Genomic DNA, 27,149 nt, shown 5'->3' on the forward strand with positions numbered 1-27,149 from the left:
GTTTCTACGGTTCCGTGCGGCTTTTCTCTATTATCCATGGAAATAGATGACACGGTGAACGAATAGGATTTGTTAGAAAGATACGTCGAAATCTTGGTCGATTTCGTTGCTGGTGGAGGATTTACTTGAATTGCAAATTCAGTGGAACAATCGTTCTTCGTTTACTATCCACGTTGGACTATTTCGATTGATCGGATATAAAATATAAAAGAACATAAAAAGAATTATTATTCATTGAATCGAACGTACTAAAAGGATACATTAAAAAGCTCACATCAGAGAGGCATTTCTTGATTAACCGATAAAAAATACTGGTGGTTGGAATTAAAATATGTGACGCAACACAATCGTTATCGCTGCTAGTAGGAAGAAAGCGATAACGATATCTGCCAGATTAACAGCCGCTCTTATCCGTTTCCATTCCAAATAAGTGATTCCAAAAAAAAGATATTATCGAAGCACACGCTCGTGTCTCCATTCTTAAAACAACTCTGGAATGTCCTTGCTTTCCCTAGAAAGGCCTAAAATCATCGTTATTATCGACGAGCGGCGTTCATAGTTGTAAGCGTGGTATAATAGTTAGTTATTCCGTCGCAGATAGGAAACATCGCGAAGTGGATGGAAAAGCGTGACGCAACTGGACTGGTAATCGAGCGTGAGGCAATTAACTAACGAAGTTACCGTGATTATGCGTTGTCGTTCCCAAGTGCACGGTGAGAAAGGACGATCATGGAAAAGAGAGCAAAAACGTAGGCTGCAAGCGACTTCTGGTTTGGCGAGGAATTTCAATTTAACGACCGGTTTTATCGTCCGGTTCGTTCGATTAATATCGAAGCTGCTGCAGCTTGCCGATAAGCTTAACGACGTTGCTTAGCCCCGGAGATCGACGAAGGCCCACGCTGCGCTATCCGCTAATGAAATAACGATAATTAAACGACGTGTCGCGACCGTGAACGAGTAGAGGAGCGAACTCTGACTGGTGGCCCTGTTGCTCCTCCGATCGAGTTCCCTTCCAATCTATAGCTGGCACTCGAGTTCACCTCGCTGTTTACCTTCAACAGCTGACTGTGTCCAATGGCATCGACCTGTCCAATCATACACTGTCATACGTGATCGATATTTCGAAATTGATTTTTTAAACGTCCGAGGATCTCGCGTAGATTGGTCAGGATCTTTTCGAATTTGTTGAAGAAAGGAATAATTTTGAGGTATTTGGGGCATTAGGGACATTCTCGTGGTTCTTTGAAAGACTCTTTGATAGATAAGAAATTTTGTTGAGTAGAAAATTTTTTTGCGAATCTTTGGAAGTGGTTTCGCTTGGGATGTCAGGACTTTTGCGATGGTCAAACGATTTCTTTAACGTTAAGGTGTTTTCACGTGGAAAAATAGTTTGAAATCATTTAGAGTTCTTCGTGAGCTTTCGAGATAGCGTGGAACTTTTCAAATACTGTTGCAAAAGCTGCGAAATCGCTGGGAATATTTAAAGATACCAAAGGCTCTTACGGCATATCACGCAACGTTTCAACATATTTTGAGCCACGCTCCAATACCAAAAGAACCTTCGAAATTCCAAGGATTTTGAAACTTGAAATTTCTGCGACGCTACAGAACATTTTGGAATACTAAAAGAAGCTTTTCGAAGGATCTTATGATAGCGGAGAATCTTTCAAAATCTTTTGAAACATTGCGAAATCTTTGACAGTATTTCGAAATAAAAGAAATGCAAGAAATCTTTTGAGATATCGAGAATTTCCTTTTAACTTTAGCTTGAAGCTTCCATCAAAAAGCAGACCATCGAATAGAACGCTTCTTCGTCTGAACCTTTTAAGCAACGACTTAATTTTCTCAAAGAGACACCATCGAAGAAGGATGGGTGAGAAGTTTGAATAGCTCGTGTACGCTACCCGGACGTAACCTCGTGGCATTTCTAAACGTGAACATCTAACTCGCAGATACGAAGACATTCTCGAAGGGCGCGTTTGGTAACGACAGAATGTTAAACTTATCGATTTAGACGCTCCTCCAAGAACTTCTCAGGAATTTTGTAACAACTAGTTAGTAAATCGTTTGTCGACTATCGAAACTGTTTATCTGTTTTGCGGCAAGGTTCTTCGATTGATTTATCAAGACTTTCATCGATAATCATCAATTAAAAGTGACCGTCTATCAGATTAAAATCACTGGGACGATACTTCGTGTTTATTATCTAGAACGATATCGTTCTGGATCTTTCATTGGGTAATGCTTGTATTATCATATTCATTACAGAATTTTATTCTAAATATATTTTAATGTTTTTATAGGGAGAAGACTAGAAATTCTTCCCACACTGGGGAATGTAATAATTTCTAAGCGGTTCTAGTGATCAAAATATTTATAATTTTAATTTCTATATTCTTTTACTGCACTATCTACATTTTCATACTTGTAGATTTTTATCTTTCGTGATCTATTATCTTTTATCTTTTTTTTTACGTGGGGAAATCCTTTCTGGAAAGCAGCGAGGTAGTGTCGGACTTTACCGACTAAAACCCCACGGTAGTCCACCTGACGTTCAACAGGGATGCCCCGCGACCTCTTTCAAATTATTGCCAAAGTACTCCTGTGTCTTCTCCCATTCTGGGGGAGTCATTCGTAGGTTAATTCGGGCATTGGGAGGGACCAATCCTCTCAACGCTATTCCCTGGGCCGTCGTCCAAATCTGAGGAGAATTCGTAATCTATTCTATACTCGTTTCATTTCCATCCCTCGTCAGACGTCTTAGGATATTACATTCGCCCCAAAGTCGAAAAAGATCAAGTAAACATAATCGAGACATGGAGAAATGATATTTATATGATAAAGAAAGCATAAGCTACTAATATAAATAATAGATTTTATTAAAAATAAGGTATATAGTGTATACACTAAATATTACGAGCACGATATTAAAATTATCTTGTGTATTTCACATAAAACAAAACACACTGTAGTATCTTACTATTACAATTAGTTTAATTACAATAAATGGATTGTACAGATGTTGATTAAACAGGAAACGATGGTTGTTTAACGTGAACTAAACACAACAACGTGCTATAATTTAAACAACTAGATAGTTAATTCGCAACCCTCGTCACCACGGATCTAACGCTCCCTCTCTCACACGGACCACACTCTCTCGACAACGCTAGCAACACTCTCTCCCTGACTTCTCGATTCACACTCTCCGACTTTTCCACTGACACTGACTGTTAATTCGTCTATTTCCCTTAACATTCCTTTGGCTTTTATCTTAGCCCCATCACGCACGTGTTCTGCAACCGCTCGTGGCCAGGCTACGTAAACCCTTTCCACGAAACTATTCTATTGAAGCACCGACGACACATTGATGAGCCTGTCGGTACCTCGGCTTTCTCGCGATATTGTTTATGGTTCACCGGATATCTCCTTTTGTCCATAATACTACAATACAATTTCACTTTACTTCAATCATCCAATGTAATATAACCATAGACATCCGACGGTATCTATTTAAGAAGGAACATAACGTAAAATCGCAATACGACTGTAACCGAATGCGGAAATGCCACGGTTAATAACATCTCCTGTTTCTTTTCATTACAGTGTGGCTCCCTGGAGATCGGCGAGGAACGCCAGCGTCGGGTCGCTATGATGGAGTCCCTGTGCCAGGTGAACGGCACGAAGAGCAACGGAGGCAACGACAACAACGCGAACAGTGGCAGCAACAACAACCACAATAACTCAGACTGTCCGGATCCCCAGCAGAGGCTGGCTGTGCTCAGTTTCGAGCAAGTTAGACGATTGAATGATGTGATGAACGAGGTGGTGTGCATCCACGGTCGTGGTAACTTTCCTACTTTGGAAGTCAGATTGAGAGACCTGGTTACCGTGGTCCGTAGCAAATTAGAGTCTGACCCAAGCAACGGTGGTGCCGGTATGAGGGTACGCGACATCAGGTTGAACGGCGGCGCGGCTTCTCACGTTTTGGCCACCGAGTCGCAACCGTACAACGACCTGGACTTGATATTCGCCGTGGAATTGTCGAGCGGGCGAAACTACGACAAGGTGAAGGCCGCGGTGCTTGGCTCGTTATTCGACCTGCTGCCAGAAGGTGTCAGCCGTAAACGTATCACTACGTGCAGCTTGAAAGAGGCGTACGTGAGCAAAATGGTGAAAGTGAATAACGACGGAGACCGGTGGTCCCTGATTTCCCTTGGGAACTCACGAGGTCACAGGAACGTCGAACTGAAGTTCGTTGACTCAATGAGGCGGCAGTTCGAGTTCTCAGTCGACTCGTTCCAGATCGTGCTCGACTCGCTTCTCCTGTTCTACGAGTGCAGCAAGCTACCAATTGGCGAGAATTTCTACCCAACCGTGGTCGGTGAATCGGTGTACGGTGATTTCCAGGAGGCGTTATACCATCTGCACAAGAAACTGATCTCGACGAGGCATCCGGAAGAGATCCGCGGCGGCGGCCTGCTCAAATACTGCAATCTCCTGGTTAAGATGTACAAACCCTCTCAGCCTGACTATATAAAAACCCTCGAGCGATACATGTGCTCGAGATTCTTCATCGATTTCCCGGACATCAGCCAGCAACGGGCCAAACTCGAGAACTACCTGTGGAACCACTTCGTCGGTCCCGAGGAGGAAGCCCTCAAGTACCAGTACCTGATGTTGCTTCACAGCGTGGTGGAAGAGTCCACCGTGTGCCTGATGGGTCACGAGAGACGACAGACCCTAGCTCTCATCGAAAACCTTGCGTACCAGGTGTTCTGCCAGGAGCAACAACAACGGTTGACGAATCATCAGCAGGCACCTCCTGGACCGCCCACCACATACGTTTACGCGAACGGTTACTATTACGCTCCAGTGATACCCACCGCGTGCTACACGTGCACGTGCAACTCGTGGATGGCGTGCTCGTCGTGATGCGACATCGACGCCAACGTCATCGTCGCCACTAGCACCGCCATCAACACCGCTACGACCACCACCGGCACGATCACCGATGTCCGCGATAACTCCATGATCTTTATTGACCACGGAACCATCGACGAGCCTCTGCTTACCGACCAGGGGGGCAATCGTCCTCAATCAGGTTACGATCGACGTAATTCGGATCGTCGTGGTTCGTGTTTATCCAACAATCTCGAGAAAGACGCTTGTCGATCATTGATCGTTCACGACAGCGGGTCGAAGGAGCAAAATCGTTTGCTCCTCAGTTGACGCTTGGACACGCGTCGAACATCGAACACCGACCGATCCAGAGTGTGACGTAGACGAGAAAGATTCTCGTCGGAATAAAACGGAGGAAGATAAAACCCGCGGTGATCGATTCGCCAAATGGATCGTGGCAGGACGGTGTTTATCGTTCGAGCGGGTCGGTGACAGTGAACAAAAACAACAAAAACGAAAGAAACAGCTTCGCGGAAGACTGAAGAGATCCAGGAGAAGATCAAATTCTAACCTAACGGCGGGAACATTTGTAATACTGCGCGTTTACGTCCCGGTGTATCTTTCTGTTTCTCCTGGACGCGTTTATTCAGCTCCAGTGGACGATCAGTTGTCGCGGGAGGAAGGACCAAAACACAATGGTATTTGCTGTAAAGACGGTCGTAGGGGATCAACCGAGAGACTACAAGACTCCAAAAGAAATAAAAAAAAAAGAAAAAAAAACATTGAAATAAAGAAAGATAAAGAAACCAAGCGGAACGAATATATAGAAGAAGTAACAAAAAATGAATGTGTTGTGCCTAACGAATTCGAACGGATGGTGGAGAGAAACGGAAACCGCAATTGCGCACGCGCGGTGAAAACATGCGACGAATATACCCGGTAAACTATTATACTATTGTCGGTGCGCGCGTCGACGAAACGAGACGGACGCATATATGAATCGCAACGGTGGCGCGAGAGAGACAGAGACTGTGCGCGCGCTGAGAAAAGAACACACACGCTTTTCAGAGTCCCCGGGAGGACGGTAGCGCCGCCAAGCGATGGCGTCGGTTCACTAAGTGATTCCGTATGGAACCGGAAGGAGGGAAGTCAATTTCGAAGGCGGAGGAACGACGACGAAACGGAATTGAGAGCTGTACGGAGAACAATACCGAGGAGTTCGAAAGAAAGGAAAGAGAAGAAGAAAAAACGCCGACGACGAGGGAGAACAAACGAAGGAACAGAGGGCGTCTGGGATTGGATCGGAGAACGAAAGGAACGGCTGATAGATAGCGCATACGAAGGCGTCCGTCAGCGTTCCACGGTCGCTCCTCTTTCTTTCCTCTTTTCCCAAAACGAAGAAAAAAACAAAAAAAAATGCAAAAAAAAGTATATTATAACGAATGAACATATGATGTTTCGAGAAACGTGTAACTAAAGGAAAGGTAGTGGTAACACACACAGATTTCACAAAAAGTAAGCAAAAAGTAAACTCAAACAGATTAAAAATACAAAGAAACATTAACGGGCGTGGCGTTTGCAAAAAAAAGAATAATTATAAATATATAAATATATATATATACTATATTTAAATATATAAATACATGTATAAAATCTATGTATAAATATTAATGTGTGGCTGTGAACACATTTCATTTAGATACTACTGTAACGTGATATATAAGATTGAGAGAAAAAAAATCGAGGATGAGCGGCGCGATCGGTGCGACAACGAGAGAGTTTGTACGCGGAGAGTGTGTGTGTGAGAGAGAGAGAGAGAGAGAAAGAGAGAAGAGAGTAAAAGGTAGAAGAGAGTAAAGGAAGGAGAAGATGAACGAGGGGTGAGAGGCGTCTCTACTTGTTTTCTTTTCTTCTTTTTTCTTTTTTTAGTTTCGCGTCAACCAGCGCTGTCACATCGCCTAGACAAAACAGACAAACAAGAACAAAACCTAAGCAAATAAACAAAAAGAAAACATGAACACTCAAAGAAACAGAGGCACCCTCATGTAACGTACATACACACGAATACTTGGTAAACTGAGACGAATGTTGATCCAGGTAAAAAGAAGCAAACTATCGTTTACCAAAAGACGCGCGCATAAAAACATGAGACGCTAAAACGACCATCTAGACACTCTTTCCAGTTCTAGTATTATACCAGGGAAAAAGCACCGTGACTAATCTTGGGATTCATGGAAGGACGCGTCGAAGGAGATTCGAGGTGACTAGAAGACAGAAGCCCTTCATCTTAGCCTGTATACGCTAGACTATACACATAACCACGTACAACGAGTATATGTATGAAGACTATAGGGAAAGAGATAAGTCACATTTTGTTGTCGTTCGTGTGGGAGCAATTTAAAAATATTTTATCAATCAGCCACATATCGAAATTGTCATCAAAATGCTTCTCATTAGATATTAGATATCAAAATACACCCTTTTAGCTACTTTTAGCAACCCCAAAATGAAGAAATTAATACAATCGTATTCCTCGTATTTTCCCCTATAATCTTCGTACCTAATCGCATACATTTGTAGATATATAAAAACACATATATATACACACACACACACACACACACACACACACACACACGTACGTGCGATCGAGCGATCCTTGCGGCGATCCTAGTCTCCGCCGGAGGCGACGGTGAACAGCTTGCATAACCTTCTTTCTTCTCGATACCGATAATTATTTAATACCTTATCCGACTGAACAGCAGCAGCGCCGCTCGCAAAGCAAAATACACGCGCGTTCGCGTGCCTATGTTTCTCCGGCCGTGATAAAACTCATTTGCATAATAAAACGTAGACTCTTGGCGCGGCGAACTTGCAAACTGTATCGTCCCGCGAATCGCTGTCGGTGCGTATACAAACGGGCACGCGTGTGTGTGTATCCGCGTGTGTATAATCTGTTCTATACACGCACAGAGAATATACACCACCAAGCCACGAATCTCCGAGCGTTTTTCGCGTGTCTCAGCAAATCTTTATCTCTCTAATGCGTTGTTCTCTTTCTCTGTTCCTACCTGCAGCAGGCAGACACGTAACGCGTAGAACATACAGATAAAACACTCACATACACACACGCACACGCACACGCAGGCACGCACGAAGTACAGAGACAGGTGCGTGTAAGCAAGGAGAGTAAAGAAGAGAGAGGACGTATATGCTCGCCACTTGGCGTCTCTCTTTTATGTGCGTGTCCGTATCGACTGGTGACCCCGTTAGTCAGCATAGTCAGTCACTTTGCTCGCTCGCTCGCTCACCAGTTAGAAGTTAGCCAGGCCTCGTTCGTTCGCTCGCTCACTCTTCCTTTCAGTTTGCAAGCGAAAGTAAAGGCCTAATAAAAAGCCCGCAAACTGGTTTTTCTGGTATATCGCGTGTTAATGCTAAGGAGAGCCAGGCCGACTAGCAGCGACGTTCTGCACCCGGTGCGCGCCTCTAGCCGCCTGTTCCCTCTGTTACCATCGCGACCATTTGTTTCCAACCACCTATCGACGATCCTTATCCCTCTATTTCCTTCGTTACGGCTAATTTCCCATCACCTATCGACGATCCTCGTCTATCTGTTTCCTTCGCTATCACTAGTTTTCGATCATCAATCGACGTGACGTTGCTCCTCCTAATAATCATTTCATTGTTGTTCTTACTGTTATCCTCATCTCTGTGATCTACGGTAGCAATAGCCAGCCGTTACACCGAAGCTTTCGTTCCTTCTTCGTAGCTTCCATCGTCGAATACACTGCGGATGTTCCAATGGAAAATGGAGAAGATTCGCGAACGTTAATTACATGCTCGATTTGCAACGAAGGGTTTAAGATATTTGTTGTCGTGTTGTCGAAGATGGTTTTGGATGATTGCGTGGTTGTTCGTAATCGGTAGATGACGGACGTTTGTGCAAATTTAGGTTTTATTTAATTCGTTAAGGAAATGAAATCTAAGTAAAGATTTCTGTCGCACATTAATTGTCATAAATTGTATGTTCCGAATATTCTTATTCATTATATATATGTAGAGTACATATTCTGCACATTTAAATTTTCCAATAAACAGCATAAACATCCCAAGTCTATTAATTAGAATTAACAGTTTTGTGTTTCTTTTTAGGATTACATGGTAATTTTGTTAAATGTGAAGTATTAAAATGACTTGAGTCGGGACTCTACTGATTTTGGATCGATATTTATGTAGTGTATCGTATGAAACGTGGAAAGAAAAGACATTTTTTTTCTACCACAACAAGTTTGAAATTTTAGATCGATATGTATCCAGAATGTGTTTAGATAGATCTTAAGAAGCCTCGAATTTGGAACTCGAGATAAATCGTAACTTGCGAAGTTTGACTTGCAAGTTCAATGGCTGATATAATTAGAGTGCTCCTGTTCGAAGTTTTTCACAAGTTTCCTCAAGGAGGATAATTCAATTTCCAACTTGTTCCTACAAAGAGGATTGATTCTTTATTTCTTGTCTACTTTCTCATTCGAACATCAGACGCGAATCCATTAGAACATTTCGTAATATCGTCCACTCCGTATATGTCAGTCCGTCTCGTTTAATTCCTAAGAACTTTAAGATCGTGTTGATCATCGATCGTGTCGATCTATTGATCTGTCGATCCAAATATTGACCGTTCTTTTTAACGTAGGTGACAGGATTGCAATATATATATATGTTCGTTCGCGCCAAAAAAAAACTTAATAAAACATGTACATACATGTAACCATAAATTGGGAAAAAATTAAAAAAAAAATTTCTCCTTTTATCGCATTCGTATTTTTACTAATTATATATATATATATTGTTATAAAGTATATCATTGTGTGAAGTTTTTTAAACAATTTTTTATTAGTAGAAAAGAAGCTCATCATTTGGCTATGGTACCACAGATGTTTATTTTTTTAAAAGTCCCCTATATTTTTCTTCTTTTTCGAGATTATTGCTTCATATAAAGAAAAAGTTCGATTTTTAAAATGAAAACGGCTACGGTTTATTTGTCTTTGATGAAGCAAGAGTTTTAAGAATACAAACGCTGAAAATACATTCGATATTTTATAGCCACGTTTCTTTTAGAGATGCCGGAGGATTCATTTGTACGTTCATTCTTGAAAAAGTCGATCGATTCCGCGGCGATCAATCATGACGTAAAGCATATAATAGCCACATAGATCTTTGAATCTTTCGTCGAGAAATTCTTCTCCTAGATGCGAGATATTCGATAAAAAACGATCGATCTTTTTCTCATTAATTAACATTTTCATCGAAGCGATATTTGTTGTCCGATTAGGAAATTTTGATCAATTGATAGAACAAGAATTGCACGATTTTTCGGTATCGTGATACTCGACAGACTCATGATTAGAAAATTTTGTAGTCGAGAAATCAGTTAGATAAATTAATTAAACTTAAGATACTCATGATTGTTTGCGACTCTTGTATAAATGAAAGATTTCGAAAACGTGTCAGATTAAAAAGTGGAGTGGACGATTTAGGCAAATTCTAGCTAACTAAAATGAATCCGTATTATTACTTTTATTCTGTATTTCGAACGATCGTTTCTTCTTTCGTTTCGTCCTTCAAGGTGAGTTTCTTCTAATTCGAATCGAGTAGCCAGAGCAAAAATCTAGGGTTCATTGCGAGAGGAGAATATCATAAAAATATAAATCGTAATATACCGAGAAAATACTCTACGAACCTCGTTCTAGATTATGTGTGTTAGATCTAAGTTAAAAAAAAAAAATAAGAAAAGACAAAAATAAATAGAATAGACTAAGGGCGAGAAACTACGAGTAACTTCTTCGGTGAATTACAATTAAAAAGAGGTCTGAAGAAACCTTATTGATAAATCTTCTTGCGATATTCTGAGAAATCTGTTCGAAGCTTTGGATTTGTTTCGTAATAAAGATACAAAATTGAATAAATCGAGACGATATTTAACGTGCGACATCTGGATTAGTCGCAAAAAGGAAGAGACGTGCGAGTTAAATTATTAAACAGAAAAGCAACGCCAGAATAGAAGTAGCTTTTAATCGACAAATCAAAAAAAAAAAAAAAGAGAAGAAGAAGAAATAAACGATAAATAAATAATTGTTCATCTGCGTTCTAGAACTTCTTGCAAGCGAATTGTAATTAGTCATTGTAATTTTGTATCGTGATCTGTAATTTCGAACGAGCGTGCACCGTGATAGATGATCTTTCGTTATAGGGGAAGAATCGTAATATGTAAATGTCATCGAGTTGCGTGCGAGGGAATAATAACGAAAGAAAAAGAAAGGATGGAGAAGAAAAAAGGAAAACGAAGAATGTGGTCATCTTCCGAGAATCTTGTTCCTTGCCTCGGATTTTTCTCTTTTTTGCTTCGTTTCCTTTTCGTTTCTTCCGCTCCTTTCTCCGTCGATCGCGATCTTTTTTCTATCGAACGTGAATAATAACCATAATCACCCGCCAACGCCACGTGGACGAATTTTGTACGATTCTGCGCGACTCTGTACTCCGATATGATTATACAATACACATACGCATATTACATATACATACTTATATATATTATATATATGATATACAATGATTTTTTTATATTTGAAAGAGAAGAGAAAATAAAATGCATTTGCCTGACACACCACGATACATGGTTATTATTCAAGAGTTGAAGAACGAGACACGAGCCTCCTCCTCTGTGTCGCGGTTTGTCGGAGTGTTGACAAACTCGACGAGATTATACGTTAATTGACTGATCAGCTTAATTGCCGATAAATGGATGAAAAAGAAAAGAAAGAAGGGGGATATTTGACGAAATAAAAGATTGAAATGACAGAAGAAGGGATGAGAAGCAGGTGCTCGTACGGAGGCACAAGTGTTTCGAGTTCGTACAGATACCAAGGTTGACTTGTAAAACATAAATCAAACATGTTTCGTTGATATTCGATCAAAAATTCTCCACTTCTTCTCTTTTTTCTTTTTTTTTTCTCTTTTTTTTTCATTGCTCGATAGACACGATGATTATTTTGTATCTTAAATTTATGCGTTCCTCCTGCTTGTTCGATTCTCTAGCGTTAAACGAGTTATATTTGGTGTCAAACGTGTTTGTGCGATTAAGCAATATGGTTTTTTCGTAGTCAAATAGTAGCGTGATTCGTTTCAAGGAAAGGGTTGCTCGCATACGGAAGAAAGAGAATCGAAATTCGAAGATTATAGAAAAGAGAAACTGTAAAGCTTCCGAAGTGTGAGAAAGACAATGACAGCGCTGGAAGGGTAAAGAAGAGAACGATTATCACGTAATTATTACGAACCGAGCTTCTTATGGTTCTTTGATTTACTAAAAACCGTCTCACAACCCCTCGAGTTTCTGTCGTAAAAGAAGAAAAAAAGGAAAATCATCTTTCGTCGTCGATTCATCATCGTCCTCGAATAATCCCAAATCGTGGACGAAATAAAACAACACTATACACAGATACACGCGTGTACACGACTATTACTCGGTTTGTTGGGTTTTTAAAGCTAGTGAGACAGCGTTAATCGTCTTTTCTCATTGATAACATGCAAAAAGAAACGCGATGATTAAATTAATCAAAGGATGAAGATCGAGTTTTGAAGCTTTTTCAGATTTTCTAGAGAGAGAGAGAGAGAGAGAGAGAGAGAGAGAGAGAGAGTGAGTGAAAGGAAAAAGATAAAGATAAGGCTGAATCGAGAGACCAAGCCGAAAACGCGATAGAAACGCAACGTCGAAACGGAATTGGGTGAGAGTTCATCGAAAAATCGTTCGCGCGTTCCCATTTCGAATATTCAGACGCTCGAGTCAAGGATATTCGACGATTTCTCACCCCTTGAATGAAGCATCGAGGTGTAAAAATATTTACAAAAATGAGATCACACCGAATTTCGTTTAACGCAAAATAACTTCGTCTTGGATGAAATGGAAAGTAGAATAATTTTAAGTAATTAAGCGTAAAATTTAAGCGTAAAAGAAATATTCGGAATGCATCGATTAAAAATCGAGGATAAATGTGCGAAAAGGGGTAGATCTTACGTCTGTGTGAACAGAAACGCGTCGATATTATTACAATTTTAATGGGAAGAAAATGGCGTATCTGTGCGAGGAGTGACATCAAAGATTGATCAATCGTCGTTCTTTCTTTCCTTCTCGTCTTTCCTTTGTCTTTCTTTTTTTTTTCTTTTTTTTTTTAACAGACGCAAGATAAGGGTATGAATATCGATTTGCTTGTACGAGTATTCAAATGGAAGGTTTAATAATAAAGACTATGATTTACACCTGTACACGATTTTCTTATTGCGTACGAATTATCACACTGCACTAATCGTAACGATTTCTTAACATCTGTCGTTTGTAATCATTTATTTAAAAAAGAGAATAATTGTGTGTTCATCCCGAAGAGAAAAATTGTCATTTTTAAGATCGTTCTGCGTAACTGTTATCTTTCCAAAAAAAAAAAAAAAAAAGAAAAGAGAAAAACGGGATATTCTTCCCGTGATAATCACCTTTATCACGATAATCGTCGTCGTATCGTAATCATCGATAATTATTCGAAATTTCGAAATACACCGATAGATTCATCGAAGATCGACGATTTTTCGACTAATTCTTCGTTTTCCTCGCATAGATGCAAAATTCATTAGTTCTTGATGAAACAGTGAAACGCAATCGCAACTTTCGTCCAGCGTACGTCCACGAAAACGTAATGTAAGTAAAGAGAAGAGTCTTAAGTATACGCGTCGAATCTCACCCAACTCTGAATTTGTAAATGAACGATCATAACGATCCGCGATGAAACACGAGCGAGCCTTAATCGTGTAGATATTATAATCGTATTACCACGATATTATTACGGTAATTCATTAAACCGAGAAAGAGAGAGAGAGAGAGAGAGGCACATTGGATAAAGCGTAAAGCGTGTAGCATAATTTTCGCGACTGGATGATGAAAGAATCTTCGCTTCGAGATCACTTTTTATCACTGTTACATAGCTTTTATCGGCATTCGATTTGTATTTTAAACATAATCAGCTCTTATTTTTAAATTCCTACAGATTCTTTGTCATTTTAAATTTATCGTTCGATAAAATTATACAATAAACATTTATTTAGAAATCACATCGATTCTCGAAGGCTATCGTGAATGAAATTTCGTTCAACGCGAATTTTTTCTTTTAATATCAGCGTTCCGTGATGATACCATTACAGTGTTATTTGCAATTGCGAATTATAATTTTTTAGCCCTCGTCTAGTATCGAACAACCATAGAACAATTAATCCCCGGTGCTTAATTTTATTAATCTTTTAATTAACGCGATTGTTCGGCGACGAACTTTCCACCTATGGTAGCCTCGAAGGGTGAAAAAGATCAATGTGAGTTTTTATAAAAATTAAAACTGCAGCTAATCGTATTATTTTTCAACGAGGAAAAACAAAAAGATTTTTTATCGGTCGATTACGCAATTAATCAGAACGGACGGTCGTGACGCCGTCGAGTTTCGTATAAAAGCACAATCGAACGATGAACGAAACATGGAAATAAATAACACGACTCGAAGAGGGACGTTCATCAAAATGTCGTGGAAATTATTCAGCCGACTTGGTGCAGACTGATCGCAGATATACATATTCGATAAGCTGTACAAACGCGATGTTTCTTGATTAGGTTAAGCTGTACGATAACAGAGACGCCGTGTAGTAGTCTCGTGAGCTGAGTAATTAGAACACTAGAAGTAGCTTCGTAGAAAAATCGTCTAGAAACATACCAATCAATCGATCGCATGAATTATCGTTTATAATCTAATCAGTAATAATCTCATTGAAATAAAATCGAACTTTGAGGCTAGCTGCACACCTGTCTAAACGAAACACTGTAACAATATATATATAAATATATATATATATATATATTAATATAAACACGAATCAAAGTCTGCGAGTCAATTGTACAGTTCTTTCGATCAGTGGAATCTTCATTTAGGCAAGTATCGCAACGATATTGTAATTAAATATCGAATTAAAGCGGACTTTAAACGTCGATACTTGTTAATCAAGTGTGTATTATGATCGGTAGAACGATTACGAAGAACGAAGCTTTCTCTTTCAAATACCATTTGTTCGTGAAATCAATTTTTCGAAAGATTATGGATAGTTGTTAGTAAGTATCGATATTTGATTAATGTTTAATTATACGATCCTAAGATCTTGTTATTTAACCTGTTAATCGGGAAAAACTAATTAATAAGAGTCACTCGACCACTTTTCAATCTTCTTAGATTGTATATTCTTTTCTGTCTTTTCCTTTTTTTTTCTAGATATCTATTATGTATTATCTGACGCTAGATAAGATTGCAGGTGTCTATGAATTATCGTATCTTTGTAAATCTGATTAAAAGAAATGGGATTCACACAGGAATTTATTTCAAGTGTTATAACAAGTACTATATTTTGGATATTTTCTATACTTTTGCATATTACGCGAGATCTCGTGTATTCATGCAACTTTAAATTTCCCATAAGCGCACGAACACCGACGATGTATCCGATGTAAAATTTGCACTAACTTTTAATCACAAATGTTTGTGCGTTTGTAGGAGATTTAAAATGGCAAACTTGAAAATTTAACTCATTTCAATGGATCCATCACAGACCTTTACGAATTAAATGGAAAGTTTAGAGTCGGAAATAAATTCTTTTAAAATTCGTTTACACCATATAATTGGCATTTTCAAGTTATTTGAAGTCAATTTAATTGAAACTGATTGATTTCTGTTGAATATTAATTCCGCGACCTCTTGTGTATTCTTGCAACTTTAAATTTCCCATAAGCGCACGAACACCGACGATGTATCCGATGTAAAATTTGCACTAACTTTTAATCGCAAATGTTTGTGCGTTTGCAGGAGATTTAAAATGGCAAACTTGAAAATTTAACTCATTTCAATGGATCCATCACAGACCTTTACGAATTAAATGGAAAGTTTAGAGTCGGAAATAAATTCTTTCAAAATTCGTTTACACCATATAATTGGCGTTTCTAAGTTATTTAAAGTCAATTGAATTAAAACTGATTGATTCCTGTTGAATATTAATTCCGCGATTATAGTAGATTCTGGCTAAAACTATGACCATATTAACAGGTTAATCTGTATAATTAAACATCTTCCGTTTAATTCGTTCTACGTGTAAGAAATATTGCAGGATCTCTCGCTCTCCTCCGCACCACCAACAAAGTTGAGGACTCTCTCGACTAAATTCGAAAACGAATTCGATCGCGAACAAACATCCCCACGGCCACGTTTCCCTGTATCCTGTACGTAACTTCTTTTGATACTAAACGGTAGAACGCCAAACGCCCCTTTAGAACTCTGTGTATTTCGAGGAAAGCAAACAGAGCACGTAAGTTCACGGATGCGAACAAAATAATGTCGTGTCGATGGACGCGTTTCAAAAGCGACGAACGATCAAACTTTCGTTCAAATATTAAAAGATAATCGGATAAAACGACATTAACGAGGAATCGAGGAGTTGAAATGGTAAACGATTTTAACGTGCAAATGTCGAAGATGAAAATTCCTTGATAATTTTGATATTCGTACGTTTATCAGTTTTATTGATTTTTCAGACAGAAACGTACAATACGAACAAATTTTTCCAAATTGCTTAAATTTATTTTATCTTTATTCGCATACCTGTTATATCTTTGTCTGTTTTAATAAAGTGGGGAAAAAACGATCAGATTGACGTTTACGATCAATTTCTCTCTCTTTCTCTTGCAATAATTTTTAAAGCTAAGATACATTATTTTACGATATACGAATTGAAACAAAATTTCAATGAACACTTACCATCATACACGCTCTGTTTTACGATTATTTTAAACGCTAAAGTAAATTGTTCCTCGCAGAACATGCAGTCGGAAAACAAATTTCAATTGACACTTACAACCGCTAACTCTACCTTACAGAGCTCTAAAAACTCCAACGAATTATTTTACCACTAGTGACTTTTATTCGCCTGTATTTTATATTTTACATTCTTTCCTGCTAAAGAACTTCTCTTTTCTCCTTCTCTCTCGCCTCACCTCTGTTTGTATCGTTTTGACGTTTGTACGATTCATCGTTTCAATTCGTCGATCGTTTGATCGGAAAGGAACGACGATTAGAAAGAAGACAATCGAAAAACAAAAAAAAAAAAACGAAGACGAAATCGAACGAAACGCAGTTCCATCGACACGATCCTCTGAAGTAACGATAGATTCACGATCGGTAGAACGATTTCACCAATGACAGCGGTGAAATTTTGCGGATAAAAAAAAATACGTGATCCGTAGGATTAAGTAAGAGAGCCGTGTGCGAAAAAAATAAAGACGCTACCGTCGATATACTCCCACGGATAATACGATGTGTGTGCTTGGATGAATGTATGTCGCGTAGAAAAAAACCGGGATTTCGGTGAGGAATCGCGATCGAGGTACAGATCAATCGTTTGAATCGATCTTCGATGGCCTGACGAACGGCGTTCGAGCCGTGAATCTTAAAGAATTTCGTGTTGTCGCGAAATCCCTGATATATTGCAATGATATGTACATATATAAATATTTCCTTCTGCAAGAATTCAAATCGATAGAGTAGAAGTTCCTGTTTTCTCGTCTGAATTGTATTCTTCCCCGCGAGGACTGTATCATTGATTTCGTTAAAAGAGAAGAAAATCCTCACCAATAATTGTTTGCAATAATTAAATGGAGTTGAACGTGCATTTCTTTGTGCCTTCTATAGAAAATATTTGATCGCGAAAGATATACAACGTTAATTTCTGAACAATTTCGAAGAAAGAAACGACGAAGATCGAGGATCATAGAATACCAGCGGCCTAAACTGTTCATACGAAAGCGATAGAAAGCCTAATTTACCGTCTTGTCTGTGTATCCTCGTACGAAATCTGTTCAATCGGTAACATTCTCGCCTTTTCGTAGCTTCTCGACGATTTTTCTGTTCGATCGATATCACACTGACGATGCTCAAAGCATCCTCTCTTATGCATTTAACTTGAACAGTGTATTGTTACAGGCATACTTTACACGTATATTATATTTTCACGTGTTATCGATCGATCGTTTATTTGAAATTGACGAAACAATTGAACGCGATGGTCTTGAAGAAGAGAATAATTTTCCCAATTATAAGTCGAGATTATGGTAAAGATAGAAGAAACAGTGGATAATTGTTGCGACTACGAAAACACGAGAAATTGTAAATTGAAATTAGTTGAAAAGTAGAAGAAACGACAGAGATTGTAATTCTTTGCTGTTGCAATAACTCGACGAACTGAGATTACTTAAAAATACAGAGAATATAGAAAATAAAAGATTTAATAACTCGATAGGAACTATAAAAATCGAGGTAAATCAAATTAAAAGAAAGCGTTCTTCGCTCGTTTCGAAGTAACGGATAGGAATGGTCCTCGAGAAGTTGATGATAGGACAAATCTTTCTCGATGGAATCAATGGATTCGTTCGATAACGCAAGCTCGAACTGCGAATTTCAACGAAGCATCCTCGATCGCAGGGAAAATACTCGCGAAATCCCAGACGCTCGCGCCACGATCCTTGTGTGTTTTAAATAATTGCGCAGATTTTATTGAGTAAGATTGATGGACGTGTTGCGTCATTCGCTCGTGTCGGAATTCTACCGAGAAACCGAATATTTCCGAAGAACACGAAAGATAATCGAGACACGTTTTGCTCCAAAATATATTAATCGGCAGAAACGACGAACCGAACTTATTTTTCTTGTTCCTATCGTTCGATATTCGCGATGCAGCCAGCCATCCGACTATGATGTATTTTTCCCGAGGCAGGAACGCGTAATTATTGACAAAGTATAATCGCGTGTATAAAAATTCCACGGACAAAAGGAACGCCGCCTGTTTCAGAAATCGAATAATTCCACGTTGCAGATGAGACAAGAAGAGTTTCTTGTCTTTACGATTGAGATATCGGCGATTGTTTACGCAACAGTCAATTTCAATTTCACAGAGGTTTATCAATCGAATCACGCTTCTCGTATTTATTAAGTATTCTCCGATAGTTGCGTTGTATCGTGCGTTGTTTTCTTTGAGACTTCGATAGAGACATCGGTAATTTGTATTCCTTAGAAATCGAAAGGAAGAACCGATGGAAAAGATAGGAAATATTCGCTGCGGATGTTTGCGGATCCTTTTTAAAAAGAGGATCGCATAATACTTAAAAAAAGGGAGAAAAAGCTGCAAAATAAAATTCACCATGGAAGATCGATGATGTAAAGCTTCCTATAAAATGAATCAACGTGGAATAAAAAGAGAACAAGAAAATTAACGATCGGGATTATCGATACTCTGAAACAGAACTTCTATTATTATTATTATTCTATAGGAAACTATTTATCGTAGAAATTTGAAAAGGAAGATTAACGAACGAAGCGATGGATAATCCGAAACGCTTGCTAAAAAGATGGTAGCGATAGTCGGAGCAAAACTGTGTTCGCGAGAAATTTAAAGCAGACTATCTTCGGCTATTTCTGAATAGACACGAGGGACGCGCAACACGCGTTTTACCACTTACGATTAGCGTCGTGTACGAATCATTTAGTTCTCATTCCTTCGCGGGATCCTCGGTGATGCCAGATATTCTCCCTCGACTTCTTTTGTACCAGGCGATTTAGCCACCTTAAGTACGACTTGAAACGTGCGAATTAATCAAACAAAACGATTAAACGATACATGCGCACTATCTTCTCAGATACATTGTTTAAAACGAATAAAAGAATTAAAGAAAAAAAGATTAAAAAAAAGCGTAAAAGAAGATGAGAGTACAGGCGAACCGTTTTTTCTCGGATGTTTACACGATGTGTGAGGATGAGCACATAAGCGGAAGGGACGAAACGAAGGGAAGCATTTCTCGATCTGGCATCACTCGACGAGGAGAAGATACGTAGATCGAGGAAACGCGACGGCACTTGTGTCCGTTTCCGCTCGCTGCTCCACTGTGAACATCACCGTTCTGTCGCTCCTTCGAACGTTGCTTTGTTTAAGCAACGACGACTTTGTGGTGAAAAGAAGAAATCGTGTGAAAAGAGATGGGACGGAATTGAATTGAAAAATTACAGGAAAAAAGAGAATAAGTTTAAACGATAAATCGCGTGAAAAGGTGGGAGAGATTTACGAATTTGAATGAAAAATTGCGTAAGAAGGGTGATAATCGCATTTTTATTGATAAATCGCGTGGAAATGGAGAAGATCGAGTTTCTCGTAAAAAATTGAATGGAAAGGGGAGGAATATAATTACTCGAATGAAAAATCGCGTGGAAAGGCAGAAGATGGAATTTAATCTGTCCGCTTGATGATAGTAAAAAAAAAGTGATTTTCTTTCTATGTAATATTTTCATAAAAAATGCCACGTTTCTTGTCTATCGTTAGCAAAGATATAAATGAACATTCGCGTTATATGTTCAGAGAAATGGATTTTTCTTTTTGTTTCTAAGAGAACGTTTTATTAGTTTCGTGGATTCTTGCGTTGAACGTGCCGTTCTAGATTTAAGATCGATGTTCGATTCGACCCATTGGAAGCCTGTTTTAACTCTACTACACTCTTCGAGACGTTTTCGATTCGATTCGTATTTCCCGGTCGTTGGAAAAATTGATTAAGTTTGAAGAAAATATGAGATAATCGTTATTAGAATTCTCGTTTCAATTTTATGCGAAATGTTAAGGGTATTTTTATTTACTGAAACGAGAATAGAACAATTCGAAGATCGTGGTTGAGTTAGCCGTTAGTTTTCGATGTCAAGCAATGACATTTTCCCCCTTTTTTTATTTTTCAAGTAATGAAATCGATGTTACTGATGACGAACGTTTCTATATGAAACGCGTCGTATTATTTTTTTAATCTAGCAGTGCCTCGTTGTTTCGTATATTTTTTCAGAGAATGAACATTTTTACGATAGAAGAGAAGATTCGATCAAATAGTTTTATGTTGTTTCGATTCTAAGCGCAATTCCAATGGGTTGGTCGTTTTAAAATTGAATTTCTTTACGTATAAAGCTTGTGTATTTTATTATATCGACAAACGTGGAGTTTCGTTTGAAAAAGACGAAACCCAATTTGATTGTCACAATGTCAAAAATAGAAAAGCCAAAAGAAACGAAGATTATATATAACAAGAAGAAAAAAAAGAAGCGAATAAAGGGAGGTTGAGCAATCATGGTATTCAGCCAACATAGTGTAGTAATATATATAAGTATAAATCGGTTAATAATTAAGTAAAGAGAAATCAAGAAAAAGAAGTATCAAAATTAGTATGTAAAACAGAAGAATATAAGAAAGAAGCGTAAAAATAAATCACAGGTTGTATAAAATACTCGAATCAACGATGAACGACTTGAAATGGGAGAATTTACAATTTGAAGCTCAAGCAGATGTATAGTATAAATGTTCGACCTCTCGCGATTCATTTCCGCTTTTACGCAACGGGAATATGATTTACTATAATTCTGTGCATAATCGAATAATATCTTTGATTGTAAGTGCCTACGTCGTAATCTGGAACTGAGATTCCTTTTAACTTATTTGAACAAGGGGAGTCACAGTATAGTTTGCACTCAATTACGATAATCGAACTCTTTTCTCGTAAATATTTCTTTGTTTCCTACGAAAATACTAACGATCGCTTACTCAAAAATCTTCCCCAAAAATTATTATACAATTTCGTATATTTTAACAAAATTTTTGCCAATTTCTTTTTATGATTCCCAATTTGGTTTGCAAGGGACTTAAGAAATATTAAGGAAAATAAGACCATCCTTTGCGGAAATCGTAATTAATATTATAATTAATATACAAATTCTTTTCTAAGATTCTAAGATATCTGTTCAGATTATGAAGAGTGCGCGTGAAAAGAAGAAAAGAAGAAACCACAAGCTTATCGCGAAGAAAGCAAGATTTTCAATTAGAGTCTAGAATAACCGGAAGTGCTCTTCATCTTCGTCGGCGGACCGAGATTTTCGACAGACTTCCGGTTACAGACGACGAAATTGTTTGCGATTCGCTTTTTTTTTTACTCTCCTCTTCAATAGAATCCGTTTTCCCTTCGAAAAATGTGATCGTTTCCCTGGAAACAACCCGATCAAGCTGTACTTGTCAGTTTTTCGAACGCGTGTATCAAAGAAGAACGAGAAAAGAAAGAAAACGGATGAAAAAGAGAGGGTAATATAAAAGATTACACGATAGAGATAGGCAAAGGAAAATGTGAGACAACGACATACGCACATAAGGCGCATGGAAATAAATAGACTCGATGATGATTGCTATTGTTAATCGATCATCGACGATTAACTGGTAAGAGGATATTGCGGCGATAAATAGCGAAGTTTAATATTACCCGTTTGTATACTAAGGAGAAAATTTACAAAAAAAAAAGGCGAAGTAAATGTGGAAAAATAATAAACGACAAGAATGTAAGAGATGGAGAAATATTATATATATATATACGTATAATATTTAATTTGTAATAGGGAATACATAAATATTATATGTGCATATATGCGATGTAAGTAATATAGAACGTGTGTGAGAGAGAAAGAGAGAGCTATTTTGTAGGATGAGTTCGAAGAGTGCGTAAGTGGGCGGCGATTTACTTCTTTTTTATTTCTCTGACTTGCCCATGAATATGTAATATTCCCATATGTAAGAAATGTTATAAGGATTACCTATAAAACATGAAAATAAATATCATGTAAACACCGAGAATATTAACCGCGTTCTCTTTTCTTCCGCACATTCCTGTGCTTCGTTATGCAGATTTTCTTTGCTCGTATATTTCATCGAGATGTAACTTTTCCAGCGAGTTGTAAACTTTTCCAATTCCCTTCCTAACCAGATATCGCCTGGGTTATTCCTCGATTAGAATTTTTAACAAACGTTCCCATTAATAGATCAAGTTTAATCGCGAGATATGTGACAAATTTAGTCAGCGTGCAAACGCTGACTAAATTTTTATTCCATCGAAGAATAATCTTATTAATCTCTTGTTGGGTTTTTAACTGTTCGTGCACAGATTCGTCTTTACACCTTCTCCGCAATATGATGTAACAAAATCTCGTAATGTATATTGTTCTGAACTTGGATCGTTAACGTCCGATGGTCACACGCGTCTGCTCATTCTTTCAGGTTTAATAAGTTCACGCGTGGAAAGATTAAATTTTGCGCAGCTATTTTATCGCTACTTTGAGTTGAAAAAGCATAAGATATTCTTTATACGTCTCTAAACAAAAATCTACAAGATTCTGAAGTCCCTACAAATAAAGAAGCAGTGTTTTTTATAAAAAAAAAGATAAAGGAAACCTGTATTGAACCTAAATCAGAAAAAAAAATTTTACAGAAAAATATAATGAATCATCTCTTCACTTTTTTAAGGAAGCAAGAGGAAAGTGAACAAAAATGACGATATTAAAATTAAAAACCTATTGTAAGTACAATTATTCATATTATCCCTTCGTAACGAGTGTAGTACGAGTATTGTATAAGCAAATCATTCGTTGTTTGATAAATCGGACACTAATTACGTAACTAAAAAATAAAATTTCTCAATTTACAGAATATAAAGCTGATCGATCCAATTTTACAAATTATCTTTGTTTTTCGATTACGTTAAATAAACAGATGCCGCCTCGTCGTATTCTGTAATAATCGGAAAATGAATAAAAATGAATTCGTTGTATTATTGCCATATGTTCTCCAATTTGCTTCGATCTTTCCATCATCGGCTGGAGGAAACGAGAGGAACAAAAGTTAAAAAAGGAAAGACAAAAAGAGAAAATCGAGCCGGTGAACGAGAAACAATCGAGGCTAAAGGCGATGAATAAATTTCTCCTAGCGATTTCCTAAATGCCGGCTTCGGATCGTAGTTACGCAAGGTCGCCGCAAAACTTCGAATGCAATTATTCTGTTGCAACTTCGCCGCCGGATTGCTCCAGTTGTTCGAACGCGACCGCGGCGCGCGTTCCAGGAATTTCCCTGTTTCAATGCTAGACAACGTTTCGTTAATTTTCGTTTAACCTTCCAATCTGTCCCCGCCACCGTTTCAATCGAACCGCGTTCAGCTTTGTCACTGACAAATGCCTTCGAATCGCTCGTTTCTTCAGAAGAAACGACGTGATTTCGAAAGAGAACGACCCGTTTTTCGAGCGGAGAAGTTTAAGTCGGCGATGTTCGCGAGTAAAGAACTTAAAAATGATTTTCTTACGAGAACATTGTAAATTTTGTGAAGGATACTGAAAGTATTTATCGTAGTAATTTATTTATACGGATGGAATAACGTGTATGTGTATGGATGTATCGTTTATTGTAATTTAGGGCATCTCCTGTCAACGATTTACGATTTATCAAACGCGAAACAGAGTTCCGATTACGATGAAACACGATTGTTTTTAAAGAAAAGATGTAGAATTCCATATGGAATATCAAAATAATTTATTTGCGCTAGAATAATTTTAGCCCTTAGAACCGAATTATTTTAACTTACCGATGTTATTGTCAAAAATTTGCAATTTATCGGCGTTATTAATCTGTGATTTTGATCATTTGGAAATTTGCAAGCTCGCAGGTTTCAAAGTTTGGAAGAAGATTTCAAAGGCTGAGAAGTACAAAATCGAAAAGTTCGAAACTGTGAAAAATTGAAAATTGGAAGTTCCAAATCTGCGAAAATTCGAAGATACGAAATTTTGATAATTTGAAAAATTAAAGATTCGCCGATTTAAAAATCGAGAAACTCGGTGTTCCTCGGATTTATAATTCCCTAAATCATCGCAGCGAACGGAAATACTTTGCTAGAATAGTAAAATCTAAATCTAGAATCGTCTATCTATCAATTTACTCTTAGAAGTAAATAGAAAGCTCTTGGAATTCGACTCGAATTTCCCTATATACTTCGTCGATACACGTTCCATCGCTTTGAAGATTCCTTTACTTTGCCTGAATCCGCGGTTTTCTCTAGTGGCTCGACCATTTCAAAGGGCACGGGGTGAGCGGTGACTTCCGGTTGCGTGGAAGTCTCTGGTCAGAATTTTCGAAGGCGATCGCGTTTCGCGCGACTGATTTACGTTAAATGTCGTTAAAAGTTCGGACGTCACGGTCAGTTGGTCCAAGGAATGCGTTTGAACGCGTTGGCGGCCGCGATTGAAACTCGTAAAATTCGCTTTTCACGCGCTCGCATACATTTGCATGAACAAGGAATAATCAACCGCCGACTGAATTTCGTATGCCTACGAAACGAACCGAGAGCAACTGGTTTCCTCGTCTGACGTTCGCCGCCGACTATCATTCCTTCTAAAATGATCGTGCATTGGCATTAATGCAGCTCTGTCTATCCCATAAATCACGTGAAAAAAACGCTCCGTTCAGCAGCTTCAAACTAAAATTAAGATCAAATGGAGCAACGAAGGTATACCAAGGTATCTGCAGGAGAAAGGGAAAACAGGGAAGCTAAAAATGTCGACGAGATTCAAGTTAAGAAACGAAGGTGACAGGCTAGCAGATATTGGATGGATACCGAGCAGAAGATGAGCAAGATATGCGGGACACGTGAAGAAACAGCATTGCATATGATGACAATATGTGAAGCAACGAGGGTAAGTATCGGTGAAGTAACTGATGAACGATAATGGAAGAAATATAGAACGAATGAAAAGACTGATCGAAAGAGCAGGTGAAAAGAGAAAGTGGCGAAACCAAGCAAAGATTCAAAGTCTAAGCTTCTAACTTATAAACGTTGCTATAGTTGTAAAATAGACATAAAATAGCTTTAATTTTGTTAATCGTTTTAAAGGTTTATCTTTTCTTGTTTGTTTAGATTAAGCTAGAAATAGACATAAACATAATATACGTTGATGTAAGCGGTAGAGATCTTGAGTTGGTAATGGATTAAGAAATCTCGTATGTAGCCCGAAAGGGGCAACGTTATTCGATAGAAAAGAAAAGGAAAAAGAATTGGAGTTAAAATCTGCGGTGAAACTAGCGCAATGTGTTTCTCAACAAATGTCGATTCTCTTCTCGATGATTCCGATCTTTGTTTGTGAAACGAGCCTCGAGATTCTGAGTAAAAAGACATTGGCGATCTTGTGGATCTTAAAGATATAGAATCATACGGGTTCCTCGTATTTAGAGATAGACAAATTTATAATTTTGAATTATAATAATCGACTATTGGTCGATGTGAAACAGAAATTTCAAATATATAGGTACATTTAATTCTGATTTTTAATAACGATATTCACATTTGATATTATCCTTCCGAGTAACAAGCGAATCATGGGCAGATGGTATTATTTTGAAAAGAAAAGGAATAAAAAGAAAGATTCAAAAATATCTAGATCAAGTACCGTATCACAAACGTTTTGGATTTAGATGCAAAAGTCTGTCAGTTTTGTTAACGTTCTTCTACGAGTGAAAATTTGATAAAGACGAATTTGGTAAAAATGAAACGTCTGAAAGGTGCATTAAGATTTAAAGAAAAGACTGATGAAGTTTTTAAAGTTTTTTGCAAAGGATAAAGAAGATAAAAGTACATGGGGCACTGTTACTGCCTTTGAATATTTGAAGTATTAAAAAACAATCTAAAACACTTTGTATAGAATTGCCGTGAGTTTAAAGATTCTTTAGAAATCTTCATGATCTTCCACGAGGGACTTCCCTGCTTAATCGCAACATTCCACACGTTTCCAGAATGTTTCGAGTCAGCGCCTCTCAAGTTCTCCGCAAGATATTCAAAGTATTTGAAAATTTCAGTAGTTTTAGAAATTTCAACTTTCTCTTTTTTAAACTTCTTTTTTTAAACGAAACTAATTTTAATTAAATCGTCCAGTATAACTGTTTAAACCCTTTATTTAAAGCCCTACGGAATTGTCTTGTTCTATGAAACTGTCAATGAACAGAGCGTGGCAGGACACGCGAAAAGATCGAACTGGAAGTTACTTTACATCGAAAAATAAATCGAAAATCTGGAATAATATTTTTTCATGCGAAACTTCATCTTCAACCATATCGAGTTTGAAAACTTGTCAAATACACATGACTGGATAGTAGATACGAATGGACAATCACGGGGAGCATGTTATTCTACATGAAAATAGGTCAAAAGCGTAGAATACGTATCACGTAGTTTGTGCTATCTGTTATATTGAGAA

At 38.0% G+C, this 27,149-nt stretch overlaps 1 protein-coding gene across 4 annotated transcripts in view; it reads left to right on the plus strand.

Moving 5' to 3' along the window:
- The window catches only part of LOC122566955 (terminal nucleotidyltransferase 5C), a 170,740-nt gene extending 148,024 nt beyond the window's left edge, over positions 1–22,716 (plus strand). For all 4 annotated transcript variants that reach the window (XM_043724945.1, XM_043724948.1, XM_043724946.1 and 1 more), the window contains one exon: positions 3,607–22,716. In XM_043724945.1, the coding sequence (XP_043580880.1) occupies positions 3,607–4,935 (1,329 nt within the window). In that variant the 3' untranslated portion in view covers positions 4,936–22,716. The remainder of the gene's footprint in view (positions 1–3,606) is intronic.
- Positions 22,717–27,149: the final 4,433 nt, after the last annotated feature.

This window comes from Bombus pyrosoma, linkage group LG4, assembly GCF_014825855.1.
Source record: "Bombus pyrosoma isolate SC7728 linkage group LG4, ASM1482585v1, whole genome shotgun sequence".
NCBI lineage: Eukaryota > Metazoa > Arthropoda > Insecta > Hymenoptera > Apidae > Bombus > Bombus pyrosoma.